Source organism: Alligator mississippiensis, chromosome 1 (genome assembly GCF_030867095.1).
Source record: "Alligator mississippiensis isolate rAllMis1 chromosome 1, rAllMis1, whole genome shotgun sequence".
Lineage (NCBI taxonomy): Eukaryota > Metazoa > Chordata > Crocodylia > Alligatoridae > Alligator > Alligator mississippiensis.
The window spans coordinates 79577-100686 of record NC_081824.1 but is presented as its reverse complement, the minus strand read 5'-3'; the positions used below and the strand labels follow the sequence as shown (position 1 = coordinate 100686).

The 21110-nt window shown below is 52.1% G+C and overlaps 1 protein-coding gene across 7 annotated transcripts; it reads right to left on the bottom strand.

The window, feature by feature from the left end:
- Window positions 1–1022: 1022 nt before the first annotated feature.
- LOC102577176 (zinc finger protein 420) lies at window positions 1023–20005 on the bottom strand. Of its 7 annotated transcripts, none has more exons than XM_059727298.1 (8): window positions 19905–20005; window positions 18589–19296; window positions 17786–17996; window positions 17030–17119; window positions 14202–14377; window positions 11053–11179; window positions 10330–10446; window positions 1023–8098 (listed from the first exon to the last, which is right to left on the bottom strand). In XM_059727298.1, the coding sequence occupies exons 2-8, from the start codon at window positions 19255–19257 to the stop codon at window positions 6129–6131; spliced, it is 3360 nt and encodes a 1119-aa protein (XP_059583281.1). In that variant the 5' UTR covers window positions 19258–19296; window positions 19905–20005; the 3' UTR covers window positions 1023–6128. The 7 variants fall into 7 exon arrangements, with proteins under 7 accessions (XP_059583281.1, XP_019345540.1, XP_059583268.1 ...); XM_019489995.2 differs by lacking the exon at window positions 19905–20005 and adding an exon at window positions 19380–19496; XM_059727285.1 differs by lacking the exon at window positions 19905–20005 and adding an exon at window positions 19380–19496 and having other exon boundaries at window positions 14202–14374.
- Between the last annotated feature and the right edge of the window lie 1105 nt (window positions 20006–21110).

Here is a 21110-nt window from a genome sequence, read left to right as displayed (position 1 = left end):
TTGCTTCTGACCATTTAGCAGGGGTCCTATTCCTCCCTGGGCCTTCCTTTTACTCCCTATATATCTAAAAAACAATTTCTTGTTATCCTTTACTTGGGATGCCATCCTCAGCTCCATGGTAGCTTTGGCCCATCTAACTGCCTCCCTACAAGTGCGAGCAGAGGAGGTATACTCCTCTTTGGTGATCTCTCCGTTTCCACTTTTTATGTGCCCCCTTTTTGGCCCGTAGGCTGCCCTGGATTTCTGCGGTCAGCCAAGGAAATCTCCTGGCCCCTTTCCCTCTTTTTCCTCGCATCGGGATTGCCTCCCTTTGTGCCCGCAGGATCATTTCCTTAAGGCACAGCCACCCTTCTTGGGCTCCCAACACTTCAAAACTCCTACTCTGCAGTGCGTCCTTGACTAATCGCCTGAGTGCATTGAGATCAGCTTTCCTAAAGTCTAGCACTTTCACCCTACTACTTACCTTACCCACTCAACGTCTTATGAAGAATTCTATTATTAGGTGATCACTGTCCCCCAGATGGCCACCGATCTGTAGGTCCACTACCATATCATCCCCCATTGCCAATACCAGATCCAGTAAGGCATTCCCCCTAGTGGGACCGTGTACCTCCTGCGTCAGGTGGAGGTCCTGTACACAGGATAGGAACCTGCATGAATGGTGGGACTTTGCTGTCTGCGTCTCCCAGCAGATGTCTGGGTAGTTTAGGTCCCCCATGAGGGACCATTGAGGATTTCCCTTTTTATCTTCAGGCATTTCTTCAGAATTGTCCAGTTAAGTTCCAGTCTGAACATCTAAAGCTTTTCTAGTCCATAGTGAAAAAGAGCTGTGTGCAGAGTAGTTACAGGTGAACTCTGTGAATGCTAGTAGTGGGACCCAGTTGTTTTGTTGGAAACTGAGGTAGCAACAAAAGCACTGCTCTAGTACCTGGTATCATTGTAGCTCTCCTTGTTGGGTGCTATTGATGTGATGTCAGTACTGAGTCACTGGGACTGAGGTTCCATCAAAAAGTCACAACCTGAAGAATTCAATACCAGTCTTGCCTTTATGAATGACCTTAGGTTTGGTTTAGCGGCAAGAACTTGGCCTGGTTTATTGTCTATACGGTATGGCCCTAACACACTTTTGATCTGACCAATAAGATGTTAACCCATGTATGCTTGTAACAAGATGTCTGCATAACACCATACAAAGTTCCCATGCATTCTAATTCTCCTTTTACACAGTGATAAAAAATATGTATTACATCCCATCTATAACTTGAGCTGTCCTGTATTAAGGGCATGTGCCACATCTTGATCTGAATGCTCCTATTCCAGCCTTGTCATGAAGGTACTGGGCTATTCTCTGCCTTGTACAGCCATCTCTCCCTCCCATCTCCTAACAGGAGTGCTCATCTGGCCCATATTACAAATTTTGCTTATGTAAAAAGTTCATGCATTGGTCAGGTTTCTGGTCAGGTGTACTCTAGATAATGCTTTTGTAACAATGTTCCAGTGAGTCCTACACATGGTTGGTTCTCTTGGTTTGGCCATTCATCTGTGGGTGATGTACTAATGACAGCTACATCCCAAACTCAACAGTTGCAGGACCTTGTGCCAAAACCAGGAGACAAGCTTGGACCCACGGTTTAAAGTTATGCTGTTTGGAAGGCTGTGGATGCAACCTCTGTGGCCCAAACACAATTGGGCAGTGCCTTCAGCTGTAGGCAGACCTACATATGAGATGAAATGCACCATCTTAGTTGGTGATGGCTTTACCACTAAATTGTAAAGCACCCATTCAATTCAGGAAGCTCCACAATAAAGTCCATGAAAATAGTAGATCATGGCCAAGAGGGAGTGGGAAGGGGCTGGAGAAGACAACAGGGATTTAGGGGGCGTGGGGGGGTTAAGGATACAAATCTTGCAAGTGTAGACAAACACTTGTATGGTCTTCCCCAGGTGTGGCCACTGAAGTAGCAGATGAGTAGTTCATACAATGTCTCCATTCCAGCATGGCCAGCTAACAGAGTTATATTATATTATATTATATTATATTATATTATATTATTATAAGTATGGCTGGACCTAGGGCATGAAAATATTGCCCGAAGTGAAGATTACCCCATCCTGGATCCATGGCAGTTGTCAAATGAAGATGGCCTTCTCTTCAGGAGGGGCTTACTCCCAAGTAATGGCACAGACAGCAGATCCATTGGCAAGGTGGTGCTGAGGCTGTCATGTGGCTTCCAAATGGGGCTAGGTCCCAACGGTCCTTATGCCAGGTAATCATATTCTACTGTCTGGGAAACAGCATCCATTTTCCCATTTCTAGGTTCCAGCTGGTACATTATTTGAAAGTCAAATTGGGACAAGAAAAGAATCCAGCAAAGCTGCCTCTGGTTGAAAGCCTTGGCTGCACACAAATATCCTAAGTTTTTGTGATCTGTACGAACATGTACTTTGTGCCACTCCTCTTCAAAGCAGTGCTACCACTTCCCAAAAGCCATGCTGATGCCCATGAGTTCACAGGTCAGAGTCTCAAGCCTTTGTTCTGCTGGGGTGAGTTTACAGAAAAAGAAGATGCAGGGATGCAGAATTTGGTCTAGGCCTTGCCATTGGGAGAGCACCACACCTTCTGCAGTGCTGGATACATCCATTTCTCTCACAAATGAGAAGGTGGGGGTCTGGATGAGCTAGTGGAGGGGCAGAGGTGAAGTCCCATTTCAGATCTTCAGAGACTCACTGGGATCCACAGACCAGTAAAACTAGAGGTTTTTATGTAGCAGGATGGTGAGAGGGCTCATCACTTGAGCAAAGATAGCAATAAACCTGATGCAGACTGCCAGATGTGGAAAGTGCATCGCATCTGGGCTCTAAATCACCACCTCCAACTTCACTTTGCTCAGCAGTCCTCTGGGTCTCTGGAATCTGAACCAGGGGGAGAGACATCAAAAGGGAAGATCTACTGGCTTAATCCTTCCTGGTGAAAATGGCGTAATTCAATATATTGTCATGAGGAGTGTAACATGGGTTGTCATGGAGCCTAACATGGCTGTGGTCGTGGGTGAAAATGGAGAACTGATCTTATCAGCAGGGTCCCAACTGGACTTTCCCATGTTCCCAGTCACTTGTTGGAGCTGCTGTGGGAGAGATTAACATCTAATCCATCATATACATGAATTGCTTCCCAAATTGCACAGCCCCTTGGAAATTCAACAAGTATTGGGAACCATCAAAATATGTTGAACAAAGTCATATTGCTTCCCTCCTTTTTGTGACCACCCCCAACAAGACAAACCAGCTCCTCCTGCCAAAAAAACTGAGGCTCATTCAAAAGTCACAAGGTTATTTTCTTAAACACTGTAATATAGGAAAAGTGGGGACACCTTTCTACACAGCGGGGGATCAGCAAAGAGGACACTTACGGAGAAGACTAATGAAAGAGTACTCTCAATGATGGGTTATTAACCTCTTGGAGTAGCACCTATAGGACAATCATGGAGCCAAATAGCTTATTTCACTCAGAGGACATCCTCGTACTTTCCCCACCCTTCCACAGGAGAGGCAGGACCTGCCACAGGCTGCAGCTCTTCACCCTGGCTACCCCATTTCACCCAGAAAAGGAACTCTACTGCCCCCTGGCCAGAGGTTCCTTCAAAAGGGCAGCATTCTTGCTGCACAGAAGGATATGGGTGTAACGTTTCAAGTGTGACCACCAGGTCCTGCACCCGAGGGTGAGTAACAACCCCTGGATTCAGTCAGTGGGCCCTGAAAGACTGCATCCCTGAGTACTTAAGGAGCTGGAAGGCGTCATAGCCCAAGCACTGGCAAAGATTTTAAAAAACTCCTGGTACTCAGGTGAAGTACCTGACAATAGGAAGAAGGCCAATGTGGTGCCCATCTTCAAGAAAGGGAGGAAAGCAGACCCAGGGAACTCCAGGTCAATCAACTGGACCGCAATCCCTGGTAAGATTCTAGAGAGAAAAAAAAAAAAATCAAAGAGTCCATTCTTGACAAGCTGGCAGATGGCAACATCCTGACGGACAGCCAGCACGGGTTTGTTGCGGGTAGGTCTTGCCTGACCAATCTCATTTCTTTCTACAACCAGGTGACATATCACTTGGACAAGGGGGAAGAGATTGACATCATATATCTGGACTTTAAAAAAAGCTTTTGATCTGGTGCCCCAGGATCTCTTCTTGGAAAAATTGCCAACTGTGACCTTGGCTGCATCACAGGCTGATGGCTGGAGAATTGGCTCTGAGGCCGGACTCGGAGTGGTGGACGATGGAAGTGAATCATCATGACGTTCCATGACCAGTGGTGTCCCCCAAGGCTCTGTCCGTGGGCCTGTTCTCTTCAACATGTTTATCAACAATGTGGAATCTGGTGTCAGAAGTGGACTGGCCAAGTTTGCCAATGACACCAAACTTTGGGGTAGAGCATCCACACCTGAGGATAGGAAGGTGATCCAGGCTGACTTGGATAGGCTGAAAAAGTGGACAGATACAAACCTGATGATATTCAACACCAATAAATGTAAGGTACTCCACCTTGGGGAAAAAAAACCCCGCAGCACGCTTATAGGCTCAGCAGTGCTACACTCGCTAGCACCAAAGCCGAAACAGACTTGGGTGTCATGGTTGACCACAAGATGAACATGAGCCACCAACGCCATATTGCAACTGTAAAGCAAACCAAACTCTGGCTTACATAGATGCTTCTCAAGTAAATCTCAGGATGTCATCCTCCCGCTGTACTCAGCCTTGGTGAGGCCACAACTAGAGTATTGCATCCAATTCTGGGCTCCACAATTCAGGAAGGATGTGGAGAAGCTTGAGAGAGTTCAGAGGAGAGCCACGTGCACGATCAGAGGGCAGGAGAATAAGCCTTATAGAGGCTGAGAGACATGGGACTCTTCAGCCTGGAAAAATGCAGGCTCAGGGGTGAGCTGGTGGCTGCCTGTAAGTACATAAGGGATGTGCATCAGGATCTGGGGGAATGTCTGTTCACCAGAGCGCCCTAAAGGATGACAAGGATGAATGATCACAAACTCCTCCAAGACTGTTTTAGGCTGGACATAAGGAAAACCTGTCCAAACTCCCAAGGCCGGGAATAGGCTTCCTCCAGAGGTGATGCAAACACCTACTCTAGACTCCTTTAAGAAGCGGTTGGACATTTATCTTGCTGGGATCCTTTGACTCTATCTAACTTCCTGTCCTTGAGGCAGGGGGCTGAACTTGATAATCTCCTGAAGTCCCTTCCAGCCCTAATGTCTATGAAATCTATGATTGCAGTGAATCCTCTGAAACGGGAAGGGGCTGGGAAATTGGAGATATCTGTGTGGGTAAGGGTTCTGGTCCCTGGTCTGTTCCCATTTCACAGTTCTGGAAGGGGCAAAGAGACCAACCACAGGGTTATTATGTTCAGGTCTGGGACTTTCTTAGCAGAGAATGCATTATGGAAAATTCAATGAAGGGAAGGAGGGTAGGGGAAGCAGCAGGCACCCAGTGGTGCAGAGTTCTGGAGATAGGCTGAAAACTGGTTCAAGGGATGGCAATATTAGCTTCTTGCAGACACCCAATGGACATGGGCAGACCTGAGAGAGGGATTATGTGGTGGTGAGGAAGGTGAACTCAGGGTGGAGGGCAGGGAATACTTCTCTTGCCATAAATGTACTCCTTCCTGCAACTCAAGAACCTCACATACCAGAACTTGGGTCCAGGCGGAAAGATAAAGCTGGGAGGCAGTCAAGGACAGTCCCTGTGTTGGGACTATCCAAGTATCTTGCGGAGGGCACCTATTGTGAAGGCACTTCTTGTCCCCTTAGGAGCACCAGCTGCTTGTAGGGAATGATGGGGAATGCAAAGATGCCAAGGCTGATACCAAGATTGTCTTCTCATAGGTTCCCCCAGCATCTGGGCTGGTCTCTGTCCCAGGTGTTTTCACTTAGCCTCTCCACCCCAAACAAACCTTGGGGGCTAGTCTCTGAGTCCTTTGGGTTCTGCAGAGCCCTACAAGGACAGAAGGGTGCATGAACTCTTTCTGCAGTCCAGCAGCATGAGTCTGCTTGTCTGAATGCAGCCACCAGTAGGTGCTGAGCAGGTAGAGATCCACAAGCCCTTCCTGCATTGCTGGCAGAACTATGGATGTTCCCGGGTGTGGATACGTTGGTGCTGGGCCAGGTGGGAAGACTGGGTGAAGCTCTTTCCACACTCAGAGCACTGATGTGGCTTCTCTCCTGTGTGGATGAGTTGATGCCGAGCCAGAGTGGAGGAGAGGGTAAAGTTTTTCCCGCACACAGAGCACTGATGTGGCTTCTCCCCTGTGTGGATGCGCTGGTGTCGTACCAGGGAGGAGGACTGGGTAAAGCTCTTCCCACACTCCAAGCACTGATGTGGCTTTTCTCCTGTGTGGATGCGCTGGTGCCGAGCCAGCGTAGAGGATTGGGTGAAGCTCTTCCCACACTCTGGGCACCGATGTGGCTTCTCCCCTGTATGGATGCGCTGGTGCTCTGCCAAGTGGGAGGAGTGGCCAAAGCTCTTCCCACACCCCAAGCACTGATGCGGCTTCTCCCCTGTGTGGATGCGCTGGTGCTCGGCCAGGTGGGAGGATTGGGTAAAGCTCTTCCCACACTCCAAACACTGATGTGGCTTTTCCCCCATGTGGATGCGCTGGTGCCGGGCCAAGCTGGAAGACAGGCTAAAAGTCTTCCCACATTCTGAGCACTGATGTGGCTTCTCTCCTGTGTGGATGCGCTGGTGCTCGGCCAGGTGGGAGGACTGAATGAAGCTCTTCCCACACACAGAGCAATGATGTGGCTTCTCCCCTGTGTGGATGTGCTGGTGCCGGGCCAGGCTGGAAGAGAGGCTAAAGCTCTTCCCACATTTCAGGCACTGATGTGGTTTCTCCCCTGTGTGGATGCGCTGGTGCTCAGCCAGGTGGGAGGATTGGGTGAAGCTCTTCCCACACACAGAGCACTGATGTGGCTTCTCCCCTGTGTGGATGCGCTGGTGCCGGGTCAGGCTGGAAGAGAGGCTGAAGCTCTTCCCACACTCCAAGCACTGATGTGGCTTTTCCCCTGTGTGGATACGCTTGTGCCGGGCCAGGTGGGAAGAGCGGCTGAAGCTCTTCCCACACTCAGAACACTGTTGTGGCTTCTCTCCTTTGTGGATAAGCTGGTACTGGCCCAGAGTGAAGGAGGAGGTGGAGCCCTTACTGCATGCAGAGTACTGATGTGTCTTCTCCCTTGTGTGCATGTGTCTATGCTTGGCCAGTTTGGAGGGCTGCCTGAAGCTCTTTCCACACTTGGTGCACTGGTGTGGCTGCTTCTGCCTCTGCACACACTGATGCTGGGACAGGTCTTGCCAGCAGATAAAGTTCTTTCTGCAGTTGGTGCAGCGGTGCACTGTCTTCCCCAAATGGATACGCCGGTGCTGAACCAGGGAGAAGAAATGGGTGAAGGTCTTACCACACAGGATACAACGGTACCGATGCTTCTTCCTGTGCACATGCTGGTGTTTGACCAGGTCCAAGCTGCACATAAAGCTCTTCCCACATTTGATGAAGCGCTGGGAGACGGCACCAGAATGGATCTTGAGGTGAGCATCCAGGGTCGAGAGGCAGGTGTAAGTCCTCCCGCACTGGGCACACACATGGCACTTCTTCCTAGTGTGCCTTATCTTGTGCAAAACCAGGAGTGATGGGCAGTTAAAGGTTTTCCTGCACTCAGGGCAGGGGTGGGCCCTCCCCCTGGGCTTGGCAGTGAGCTGCTGCTTCCTTCTTAGGCCCACCCCACTGCCTTGGTTTGGATGCAATGTCTCTCTCCAGTGGAACTTTGCTTTCTGGCTCTTCAGGTCTCCCCTGCACCCAGGGGCCTTTCTGGGTTCTGTATCTTCTCCACTCTCATGCCCAACTGGAGATGGTACCTGGGCCACTGCTAAATTCTCCTTCTGCTTTTGGGGCCTCCCCTGACTCTTGTGCCATTGGTCCTTCTCAGGTCTCAGGGAGTCCATCTCACCCAAATTCCTTGGGGAAGTCCGTGGTGGCTCCAGGTATTCAGGCTGTTCCTCAGGAGGCTGCTCATCAGCTCTATTTAGCAGCCAGGAACCTCCTAAATGGGGGAGAGAAACTTTATATTAGTCCCTGCCATGCTGGTAAAGCTCAAACATTGATATTCTTCTGCTGGGAAGGGCCTCCAAGCAGGTCTTCCTTCCAAAACCTGATGTACTGGGGGTGAGGGCCATGCTAATACTCCCTACTTGGTGGATATCAAGCAACATACTCAGGTTTTCTGTCCCAGCTGTCAGCCCCATCATCTAAGACTCTGCTGGGAGGAACACATGTGGAACATGCATTAGGACAGTACCTGAATGGTTTCATGCTCTAGCAGGCTGAGGAGGAGATGAGAGGCATCTACTTACAGGAAGAATGAAGCTTTGTAACAGCTGCTCTATCCCACAGCACGGGTGAGTCCAGGGGCAGGTGATGCTGAGCCCTCCACCTGACTGGGCTGACACACTCCAGCAGCTTAAGTGCACTGGTGAGACTGATCTCCAGTGCTCACCCTTGATCTATGGCAGTCCTGGGAGAAGCCTCTGGCTACAAGGGTGAACAGCCTCGCAGTGAATTTCTGGGGCTTGTTAGGAGTCATGGGTATGTGGGGAGTACTGCCTTATGTTGGACCAGCTGCTTCTGTAGCCTACAAGTGCTGCTTCTGCTTGGTAGAAAAAGCCATGTTTCATTTTTCTAAGAAATGTTCTGGGCGGGGAGAATTGAGAGCGGTGGCGTTCTCTCATAAAAAGAACAGGGTTGTGATTCTCACCTGCTTCCAGAGAAAGGTCTGGTGCAGAGAATGAGCTCATGGAGCTTTCCTCTGCAGACAAGGCACAGGTGGCTTCCACGTCACAGGAATCTATACCAGGACAAAGGCCTTGGCATGAGCCTGCACATGGACTCTGTGATGCATGGGCGACTGCTGCCACCGCAGTCAGGGGGGCATGTGCTGCCCGTGGACCAGGGCAGGAGGAGCCCCATGGCCAATCCTACCAACGGGGGGAAGGGGGGGGAGGGGGGCCATATCCCCGCAGCCAATCGTGAGACGGCCAATCACTGTGGCCAATCGCTGCAGCTGCTTCCAGAAGTGGCTGCCGGGCCGCTTCCAGGAGTGGCTGCAGCCACTTCTGGAAGCGCAACAGTGCTCCACTTCCTGGTCAGTGCTTGCAGGGGGGGCACCGGCACTCCTGCCTGCCCTCCCTGCCCATCGCCTAAGTGGTGAGTGCAGCTGGTGAGGGGGTGCACAAGCACTCCCCCTACATGTCGCCACTGCTGTGATGAGTCTCAGGCTTTATGACCCTCAGGGGCCCAGAGATGAAACAGGAAGGGGGATATTTTGCTGTAAACCATTCACTTCCTCTCACAACATGAAAGCTTGTAAATCCCACCCACCCCGTGGAGCCATTTAATGCAGCCTGAGACCATGATGATACACTTCTGGGGTTCTAGGTCACCCTGACCAGGTGCAACCAGGGACAGCCCCAACTTCTCTCTTGTCCGGCAATAATGGCTACACAGAGCTTTGGCCAATCGTGCTGATTTCCATGGGGGACTACAAATTCCATCATGCCCTGGGAGAGGCTAATAGAGGTATGGCTCCCTTGGGCAACTCTTACATTGCTGAGTGAAGATGGATAAGATCATGGACCTTTGCCTAAAAATTAAAACAGCAGACTTGTCCCCTAACAGCTGTAATTAGGGAGAGGAGAATGGAACAGCTGTTGTCTCCACAGCTTTGAATTTCAGGTAGTAGGAAGAGCATTACAGCAGTGGTCACCAACGAGTGGATCTTGATCTACTGGTAGATCTTGGAGCCTCTTGAGGTAGATCTCAGAGCCCCTTGGAGTTGATCTGAGGCTGAGTGCCCGGATGCATACATGTGCATACCCCACCCCCCACTCCAGCAGGTCAGTCCATAGGGGAGGGAAGGGGCAGAGTCCAGCTCAAGGCCCCTGTGGTAAGGGAGGAAGTGAGGCTAGGGCGAAGGCCTCCATCTGCCCTGCCCCTCCCCCCACAGACTTACCTGCTGGGAAGGCGCACCTCAAATAATTTTTTACCCTCTGCCTCGATCTACCCCTCCCCCCCACAACTTCCCTCCCCACAGACTTATCTGCTGGGCAGGGAGTTAGGGGGGAGGAAGTGGCAGCGCATGGTAGATCTTGGGTTGCTTTTAAATGCCAAAGGTGATCTCCTACTTAGATAGGTTGGAGACCACTGCATTACAACATAAGCTATTTGAGGTCAGGATCTTGAGAGGGAAGTCAGGTAGACAGAGCAGCCATAACTCACCTGGCACCAGGTCCTCCAAACTTGAGATTTCCCCATAGTTCTCAACATCACAGACCCAGAGCTCCACTTGTTTTTGCTGGATGTGGCAGATTAAGTCAGGTGTGGGACCTCGATATCCTGTTTGAGGCAGTGGTTAAAAAGTGTTTGTGATTGGGAACTGGATGCAGAATAATCACCTGGGATTTGGGGAATGGATCCAATGAACTCCAATCACTAGGCCCTACACTGAACCCACTTCCTTTTATCACAGTAATGGGCATCTGACATGCAGAGGGATTTTAGGAGGAGGACAACAAAACTTTTGAGAATGGCAGAGTGAGCTCGAGTGCACAGGCCTTAAAGTAAATACAGCAAAGTCAGAGTCTGTGGTCGATGGCGATGAAGCTGTTAGGAAGGAATGTGGACAGAAGCTTCCAGTGACTCCTTGTTAGAAGTATGCAGCTTCCATCATATGTACGTATGTCATTAAAGAAGGAATTGAGGAAATGCATAATCCATGTGTTGTAGCAGCAGTGTCTGATAAGACTTCCATTAACTTTTGAGGGGTAGTAATCAAAGAAGGAGAAGGGGGATTTTAGGCAGCACTGAATGAAGCATGCTAGGATTCTTAAATACATTTGGAGAGGACACACCAGGCAAGAGAGGGGAAAGAACAGGCAGAAGACAATAAACTTACGAGTACACATCGCTCAGGGGAGAAGCAAAAATCAAACAAAACTTTACCCAGGGAAACAAGGGCTCGGTAATTCTTCAGCATCTGGTCCCAGTAAAGCACCTTGTCTTCATCTTCCAGCAGCTCCCACTCCTCCCATGTGAAATACACTGCCACATCCTCAAAGACCTCTTGGAGCTGCAGTCACAAGCATTACACTATCAGTATCTCCTGTTCCAGCTGCCTCCAGCCCCCACAGCCCTGTCAGTACTTACTCTGTACTACAAAGATTTGCAAGCTTAGCCATGCCAGGCAGGGGTACAAAATTCCCCATTATTCAGCTGACATAGGATGTGTATACAGTTCTGTGGATGTAGGAGTTAATTTGTCTGCTTTAGCCCATCTCATCCTGGGAGATGGCACAGCTAATTTTAGTTGCCAAAAGTTATTATCCCAGCAGAGACTCTGTAGTGTAGGTGCTGTAAGTCATCCCAGGGAAGCTGTTTTCATGGCAGAGAGTCACAGGGAGGACCCCTGCTTGGGAGAGGAGACCCCAGGAATTTATCCTTCTCCACCAGACACTAGCCCAGGTAACTCCAGGGCATGATACAATGATGTCAAGAGTTTTTCTTTGCTTTCCATGTGGCTTTGGGTGGGAAGCTAAGAGCCTAGAGTCTCGGGTGAGACTGCCTGGCCCCATACAACACAGGAAACCTCCCTGATGATGCCTTGTCTGAGCAGGGACTGCTGCAGTCATCCCTTCTCTGCCTGGCTGAGGAGTGGAAATGAAGGAAAGTGGATGAAGGAGAGGCTGGGAGGGGGAACATGGATTCCCCAAAGACTGTGACAGGTTGGAGCACACTGGACTCAATGCAAAATGAGTTTAGAAATAAATGGAAGAAGAAATGTGGGTTTCAACCCCCAGGAACTGTCATATTTTAGTCTCTATAAATGGAGTCACAAAGTATCTGGATTCTTTTGGGCAAAAGTCACATCTACTGGCATGGAGAGGTTCTCATGGAAGGTATCAACTCTGTTGCTGTGTCTTTTTTCCCCATCAGACATGGGTAAAAGGGGACAAAGACTAGTATTCATTTCACCTTCTTAGGGGCTGCACAAACACTGTCTTTCTTTATCCTTACACACAATGATTTCAGATATGGGGATTCCCTATCAGAAACCCACCAACTACCACAGCTAGCTTTCATCCTAAGCACACCACTGGATCCATCATCCACAGCCCAGCTCTACACTGTGTTTTTAATACTTCCCACGCACCACGATGAACATCTTAAGGATCTGGAGCAGAGATTCCTAGTTATAACGCAATCCAAAACCTGTAGTCACTGGAAGCAACGAAGTCAAACTCAGAACTCATTGCAACTTGCTGGAATTCCAACCTGGGAACAAGGACAACAGAGTGCCACTGCTTGTCACCTACAGCCCCCCAGCTCAACACCCATCATTAATGATCTCCATCCCCCTCTGGAAAAGGAGGGCTGTTTCAGGGTAGGCATGGGAGACAAACCTGCCCTGGCTTACAGGCAGCCCCCACAAGTGTTGTTTTTTTTAAGGAGATTTTTTTGTGTCCCAAATCAAATCAGCCAAATCAATTCCAAATCTGTGTGTCATTCAAGAACCATATATGGCCCTGCTACTGGCAAGCATCCTCCACCCCTGCCTGGGGCTTCAGATACTTCCAAATCCTTTGGCGGACATCTTATGTGCAGGCCCAAACCCAGAGGCTTGGGGTTTGGATACCCCTGATTTTCACTCGCCCTCAGTCGTGTGGCCACAATAGCAAACTAGGGAGGAGTCCCATTTCCATAAACTCGGGATATAGCCAAGATCTTCCCACTGGAACTGGAAGGCTAACTATGCATTACCTCAGTTAGGGTACTACCCCCCTGCCATGTTCGTAGTTTTCCCTTGCCAGTAGGAAAACCTTGGTGGTCATGGTATTTTCCCTGCCAGGTAAGTAGCCCCCACAAGCTAACTCCCAATTTCACCAAGGCACCAGGCCTTGAAATGGACCTAGATGCAAGCTGTGCTTCCTCATTAAGACACACCACATCATCACTGAGCCAAAGAAAATGGATGACAGCATCTGAGGGACATTCACCTCTAACTCTGCCATTCTCATTTAGGCCATCCCCTGCTTATAGTGCCTCTGCTGTCTACACAGTCAGATGGTGCAATCCCACCGTGAAAGACTGAATGAACATCAATCTAACATAATTTCCAGAAGGGTACAAAGGCTTGCAGCAGAACACTTAAACCTCTCTGGACTTTCCATCGCTGACCCTGGTGTAGCAGTTGTTAGACCAAAAAAGCTTAAAAAACAAACTTGAAGATTAAATTGTGCAACAAGAAATCATCCACAGGCTGGATTGTGTAAAATACAGTCTCAGTAGGGACTATGGATTCTTATCCAATTACCTAGATTAGCTTCTGTGTCCAGTTTGTATTGGGGGGGGGGGGGGGAATCTTCATTTATTTTCCCATCTCCCAGCACTGTTCCCCCACCCTCACCCCTGTCCCCACTCTGTATTTGGTATTCAAAAGACTCTCTCTATTTGATACTCTGGCCTGTGCATATCCTTTTGTTGCATCTGAAGAAATGTGCTTGAACTCACAAAATCTTTTACGATGTTCCTCTGACTCAGTTTGTAAGGTGCAAATCTATCCTGCCTGATCTCAGACTAACACAGATAACTAGCACCACATGTGCTACTCACTCCTACCAAACTACCTGCCTATGAGGTTGCTCAGGCATTGGCTGGCCTGGAAGGACCCTACTAGTATCAGCTAGAGATACTCTATAATGTACTCCACAGTCCTAGCCAGGCTGCAGGGGACTTGCTGGGCTCAGCTGTAGAGACCATTATGCCGTGTTTCCTGGTGCTGGCTGGGTATTATAGTGTACCCAGAGGTCTTTATGTCTTAAAATGTTCTATTTGATTGATCCTTAAAGGAAGCTGAGGCAGCACGTCTGGAGGTAGAAGGAGTCCTGGCTCCATGGACTCTGACCAGGACTTCCAGTGCCAGCAGCCCTGGCTATCTGCACTGGGGAGTGAGCTCCTGCTAATGCAGCTTGGTGTGGTTGCAGCATGTCATTCTACAGGTCTCTTTGCTCCCCAAAATTCTGCTCTGCACCCCAGCTCCTCCTTGACTCTGCCCAGTTTCACTCAGTCCAAATTGAACCTAGTGCCTTGCTCACCTCCATGCTCTCCCTTTGCTTTGGAGGCCTGCCCTGCTCCTTTTGCAGTTGGCCCAACTCAGATGCCAAGGAGCCCCTCTCCCCCAGGACCACTGGGGAAGTCCTCTGCAGCTCCAGATTTATAGGCCCTTCCTCAGGGGTTGGCTGATCAGCTCTACTCTGGGTCTCTGAACCTGCTGGGCAGGAAAGAGAATGTACAGGTTAGCCTTGGTGGTGCTGGCATGGAGAAAGCCCTGCTGGTCTCCTGTATGGGCCTGTGACTAAGGCAGCCAGATGTCTCAGCATGTAAAAGAGGAAGGAGAAGGAAGACTCAAAGTCCAACAGCTCTTGTTAATAGACATGCACAGAGACAAAGCTGAAGATGAGATCCAATAACTGCCATAGCACAAGATGTTGATCATGACACCATGTCAAAGCCTGAAGGGCCATTGTCCCCTGAGGGAGAAGCTCAAGGGACATTTGCACAGTGTCAATATGCACATTTTAAGGCAGCAGTTCACAAACTGTGGGTCACGACCCCAAATGGGGTTGCAACATCAGCGGATAGGGTCGCGAAAACAGGGATATGGGGGCCACAGGTGACATGTTGAAAGAGTAGGGAAGGATCCACAGGTGAGGTGTGGGGGGGGAAGGGGAGTAGAGGGGGCCGGGGGAGCCAAGGCAACATAGCAGAGGGGGCAGGTGCCCCCCCCTGAGATTACTATGCCCACAGCAGGGTGTGGGGCTACAGACAGGCTGGACCAGCTCCGGGCAAGAGCTGCTTCTGAGGCCCAGCGGATGGGACCTGGCAAGGGAGGGATGCCACTCTACCATGGCTGCCAAGGTGAGGCATAGCAGCAGCAGTGCAGAGTGGTGCCCCTGCTGCTGCTAGGCAGCCAGTGGGTGCCTCAGTTTGGGGGCCATGGTGGCACAGTGCTTGCTTCCACATCAGGTCATTCCTGCTGGGCTGCAGAGCCCCTGGGGGGAGGGCAGCAGGACGAGGACCCCCAAGCCTGCATGGGCAGCCTACATTCTTCCCTCCTCCCCTACCCCAACAGGCTCCGCTCTGGTTGTGTGACCCAGAGGTGGGTGGAGGGCTGACTCAGTTCCAGCTGCAGCAGCAGCTGCCTCCCAGTGACAGTACCTAGGGCCTGGGTGATGTTGGGTGGGGGGTGCAGGCCCTGGCCCTGGGGCACCTTGGGGGCAGGGGGCTGCAATTTGGGAGTGAGGGGCCCTGGCAGGGTGAGGGGGCTTGGGTGGAGAGTGAGGGGCACCTGGACAGGGGTAGAGGGCTGTGAGGTGGGAATGAGGAGCCATGCTGAGGAAATGGGGTCATAAATTGGGTCATAGTTTCATAGTTAGTAGGTTCGGAAGGGACCTGAGCAGATCATCAAGTCAGACCCCCTGCCATGGCAGGAAAAAGTACTGGGGTCAAACGACCCCAGCAAGGTGTTAATTTAACCCCCTCTTAAAGACCCCCCAGGGTAGGAGCCAGCACCAGTTCTATTAGAAGTTGGTTCCAGATCCTAGCCACCCTGACTGTGAAGTAGTGCCTGCTGATGTCTAGTCTGAATCTACCCTCTGCCAGCTTGTGACCGTTATTTCTAGTCCCTCCTGGGAGCGCTCGGGGGAACAGGGACTCCCCCAATGCCTTCTAGTCCCCTCTGACTAATTTGAAACAGGCCACTAGATCCCCCCTCAGCCTTCTCTTGTGGAGGCTGAACAGGTTCAGGTCCTTTAGCCTCTCCTCGTAGGGCCTGTCCTGTTGGCCCCTGATCGTGCGAGTAGCTCCTGATCACGCGAGTTTTATAGTTTCATAGTTGGTAGGGTCGGAAGGGACCTAAGTAGATCAAGTCCGACCCCCTGCCATGGGCAGGAAAGAATGCTGGGGTCAAAGGACCCTAGCTAGGTGATTATCTAGCCTCCTTTTGAAGACCCCCTGGGTAGGAGTGAGCACCACTTCCCTTAGAAGTTGGTTCCAGATCCTAGCCACCCTAATTGTGAAGTAGTGCCTCCTGATACCTAGCCCGAATCTACTCTCTGTCAACTTATGGCCATTATTCCTTGTTACTTCTGGTAGTGCTCGGGGGAACAGGGACTCTCCCATAGCCTGCTGGTCCCCCTTGGCCAGTTTTATAGATGGCCACCAGATCCCCTCTCAGCCTTCTCTTATGGAGGCTGAACAGGTTCAGGTCCCGTAGCCTCTCCTTGTAGGGTCTGCCCTGCTGCCCCTGACCATACGGGTGGCCTCCTCTGGACACTCTCAATACTGTCCACATCCTTCCTGAAGTGCGGCACTCAGAACTGGACGCAGTACTCCAACTGCGGCCTGACCAGTGTCGCATAGAGGGGAAAGATCATCTCCTTGGACCTGCTCGTGATGCATCTGTGGATGCATGACAAGGTGCAGTTAGCCTTCCTGACCACGTCCTCACATTGGCGGCCCATGTTCATTTTGGAATCAATAATGACGCCAAGATGCTTTTCTGCCTCTGCACTGACGAGAAGGGAGTTCCCCAGCCTGTAGGTCTGCTGCTGGTTCTTCCTCCGCAGGTGCAATACCTTGCATTTGTCTGTATTGAAACCCATCCTGTTCTCATCCGCCCACCCCTGTAACTTGTCCAGATCTATACTGAGGAAAAGTTTGGAAAGCACTGTTTTAAGGGGAGGCAAAGGGTAATTACAAGGTCAAGCTGCTCCAGGATGTGTGAAGGGCTTCTAGGGGCACTGTGCGAACAGAAAAAGCTGACCAGGTGGAGCACTGAATCTATTAACATGCTGTGGCAGAGAGATTTTTCCATTCATGGACTGTGCCTCCTGCTGGAAAGGGTAGAGCCTCTGCTCCTTACCTTCTGCTGGGGTAGGGCCAGGTCTGGGGCACCAGCCTGAGAAGCTTTCATCTGTTGACCAGTCCCATGTCTCCTTGGTGTTGGGGAAAGCTGCAGCAGGACAGAGGCCTCTGGCTTAAACATACATGACCCAGCCAAATGTCACTGGGGAATCTCACTTCCCTGACACCTGCACCAGCCTCTTATTGGGCAGAGAGGACGCAGGGAGGCATGAGAAAGGGCTGATTAGAACACTGGCTGATAGAAAAAAATCAATGAGATAATTGATTGTTACCATGGTAACACTACAGGGCCCAACCAAGATAAAGCATCTTTCTGCTGGGAGCTGCACACATGCAGTCAGAAAGATCAGGGGCACTCAGCTCGAGTGCTCTCCACCCACAAAGATCAGAGCTCTGTTCCATGCCAGCCACATAGTTATAAATACTGTGGCCCTGTCACAGGCAGGGGCAGACATTTGAGCCTTTCACCCCAAATGCAGGACAGCCATTCAGGCACTCAGACCCTAGCCCTGGCCTGCATCCAGTACTTTACCTGCCACTGGCTCCCTGGATTCATTCAAGAGCCAGTTGGTACTGTCCAGTGTGCTCTGCTCAGTGTCTCCCTCTTGGAGCACTTGTTTTGAACCTCTGACCTCAACCCTATTCTTTTTTTCTTTTTAGTTGCCCCCCAAATCAACTGATGTATACCCAATAGCCAACTAATTACAGGAGTGGCTAACCATTGCTTTCTGATATTAAATAGGCTGGTAATGACCTGACTCCTGGTGGGGCAGGGGCTCATCTTGAAGGACATGAGGCAGCTCACCCTGAGGCCCTGGAGTTTCCCTCTTTTCTGCTTCCTCCACAGGCACGTCCACAGGATAGGTCTTTGGCTGCTCCAGCCAGGAATCAACAGGTTTCTGCAGTGCCCCAGTGGGCCGCATCTTGTCTGAGGACACCTCTTTGACCTTCACATTCACTGTGACCTGGGGACAAGGTAAGTTTAAAAAAAATTTTTAAGGAAATTTTTGTGTCCAAAGTCAAATCAGCCAAATTAATTCCAAATCTGTGAGTCGTTCAAGAACCATATGTGGCCCTACTACCATATGTGGCCCCTGCCTGGGGCTTCAGATGCTTCCAAATCTCTTGGTGGGCATCCTACGTGCAGCCCCAAGCCCAGAGACTTGGGGTTCAGATGGCCTAAGAGCAAGCAAAACTCAGGAGCTAGAGCCACAGAAGCAAACTTGGGGGGAGTCTGCCATTTCCATAAAGTTGGCATGTAGCCAAGATCCTCCCACTGGAAGCTGGACAGCGGGAAGCTAACTATGAGGCTCTCATAGGGAGTCCTGTCCACAAGAAGACAAGGATGCAAACGTCCACTACCCAGTGCCATTTTAATTGCATTATTTTGGTCAGAGTATTTCATTTGCCACCATTGTGGTCACGGTATTTCGGACAAGATAAGTATGTCACTGGGGAGCTGGAAACTGGGAGAGATGGGGTGGGAGGGAACATCCCCCAGACAGATGGAAGTGTGGATAGCAGCATTGATGATCAGGGTAAAATGAATATTCTCACCTGGAGCTTCTCATTCTCCACCTTCCCCAGCTGAAACTCCTCAGCCAGGGCCACGGCCTGGGCGCAGGTCTCCACACCACATCTCCACTCCCAGCTCTGCATCTCCTGGGGCAGAATGGCCAGGAACTGCTCCAGCACCACCAGCTCCAGGATCTGCTCCTTGCTGCGGTGCTGGGGCTCCAGCCAGCGCTGGCAGAGCTCCCATAGGCAGCTGCAAACTTCCCATGGTGCCTTGGCCTTCTGGTAGCGGAGGCCCCGGAAGCATTGACGCCAGGTCTCTGTGGTGGGGAAGTCATCCCCTGGTGCCAGCTGTGGGGTTGCCAAGGGCAGCCTGGCCTCAGAAGGGGGCTGCATGGTCTGCTTCACCTCCTGCCTCTGGATCTCCTGGTGTTGGACCAGCTTCTCCTGCAGCTGCTGCTTTACTTGCTGGGGTGCTGACCATTTCAAGGACACTCCAATGGTCCCACCTTGAATTACATGAGGGACTTTTCCTGGCCCCTCATCTCCTGCCTGAAGGCCTGCTGGGTCCTGCTCCTCCATCTTCACCTCAGACTGCACTACGGCTTCAAGGGGAAGGTCCACAGGTGTCACGGGCTCCAGCTCAGCAGCTATTGTCGTCACCAAGAGAGGCCTTACCTCAGCCTGGGCTCTTGCTCTCCCCCCACTCATGCACAGCACCTGTTGACAGCATTTGGTCTCCTCGGCTGTCTGTGGGAAAGGAGACAGCATGAATCCCACTATGTGATGGGAGATCCGGGACCATGACCCACTGCCCCAGGTCCTGCAGGTACCTGCATGGCACTCAGCCTGGGCAACTCTTCTGGGCCCTCCAGCATCTCCCAACAGCCCCAACCACAGGCAGAGCTGCATCTCTTTACGTGCCCCAGGTTCCCTTCCACCATGGTTCTTCAAGTGGCCCCACAGCCCTGACACAGGACACGTCCGCCCCCCCCCCTACTGCCTCCACCCCCAGCCCCTCCTGCAGCGCCCTGCACAGGCCCCACAGCCCCTTCATCACCCACCCACGGCCCCACAGCCTGCCCCTGACCACTGTCACAAGGTCTCACAGCCCACCGAGCCTCTGGACAAAGCCCCGCCACATCTTCCTCCAGGAGGGTGGGAGAAACCAGCGCACGGCCCCGGCCCCGGCGCTGCCGGTCCCCTCACTCCCGATCCGCAGCCCCTGCTCCCCATCCCTCCCTGCCGGCAGCGGCTCCCGTTGCCCCGGCCCCGGCCCCGGCCCCGGCCCCGGCCCCGGCCCCGGCCCCGGCCCCTGCCCCTGCCCCTGCCCCCGCTCTGGCCGCAGCGATGCCCACCCCGTGCACTCCGTGGGCGGCAGGAGCACCCCTGGCGCACCCCCGCGGGCCGCAGCCCGAGCCCGGAGCCCGGAGCCGCGGGACAGGCAGGAAGAAAGGGGGCGGAGAGGAACCGCCCGCCCCCGCTGCCGCATCACGTCCTGTTGGCAGCTCCTCCCGCAGCCCAGCTGGGAGCTCCCCGCGCTGGAGGCCGCCGGCCGGGACCGGCGCTCTGGGGGAAAGGAGCGGCGGCGGTGGCAGGGACAGGGGAGCTGCGACACCCCGGGCTGGCCCGGGACAGATCCTCCAGCCAGCGCCGGGCTATGTCCAGTCTCCTCCAAGGCCCCCGTGTGCAGCCCGGCCCAGCCTAGCCCAGCCCAGCCCCTTGGGGTCAGGGTATGACTGGGGCCGTAGCCCCGTCCGCCCCGCGCTCCCTGCGGCATCAGGGCTCGTGGTTGGAGCTGCTGCAGGGACATAGGACGTGCAGCTCTGGTGCGGAGTAAGTGAGGGGATGTTTCATGGCATCTGTTTCAAGCCGGATCCTTCCAGGCTCCGGCTATCGATACGCTTTTGTGCAAAAAACAGACGTAAAGCTGAGAGGAGCAGCCCTTGGGCACCTGCTCCCTGCCAATGCCCTGCCTGCTCCTGAGGCTGCCTCCGCAGTACCTGGGCAGGGGCAGACAGTGCTCCCAGCTGCTGGAACTGCTGACTCTGGGCTGGTGGGTCGCTTCTGTCACAGCCAGTCAGTATCTGTGCTGGGCATTGCTGCTGCTGTCCCTCCCCCTGTCCTAGAGCTGCCTCCCCTGCAAGTTTCCCTCTTATCTAACTCAGCCATGGATTGGGCCAATGCCTCCTATTCTGGGCTGCAGTCAGGTTTATTTGCTGTGCAGCTGCTTGAGCTGTGAACAGGTTTTTTGATGTACCCAAGGGAGGACGTGGGCCAATGCCCACCAAGGAACAGCCTAGCCTCCCTTGCTAAGGGAGGCCACAAGGGGCACTTCTACTGAGTTCTTGGGACAAGTAAAAGAGAAAACAGGGAAGGGAATGAGGTCACGGGGTGGGGCAGAGGAGGGGAGTGGTGGATGCTGCTGGGCTGAGGACACCAGTGGCCAAGGCAATGAATGTTGACATGAGGCCAGCACCAGCTTTGGATGCTCCCTTTCCAGTCCTACCCCAGGCCCTTGTAACCCCACACCCTCCATGACTGGCACCAGGGGATGACCTCCA

Bases quoted from the DNA above. Each gene is read 5' to 3' on its own strand.
- LOC102577176 (XM_019489995.2), bottom strand. From the start codon at position 19,490: ATGGTGGAAGGGAACCTGGGGCACGTAAAGAGATGCAGCTCTGCCTGT. The intron at 17,120-17,785 runs GTCATTACCAGC...GTCCTGCTGCAG, and splicing joins CCTGCCCCACCAGGAGTCAG to CTTTCCCCAACACCAAGGAG. The intron at 8,099-10,329 runs GTGAGTTATGGC...TCCCCCATTTAG, and splicing joins TTTGGAGGACCTGGTGCCAG to GAGGTTCCTGGCTGCTAAAT.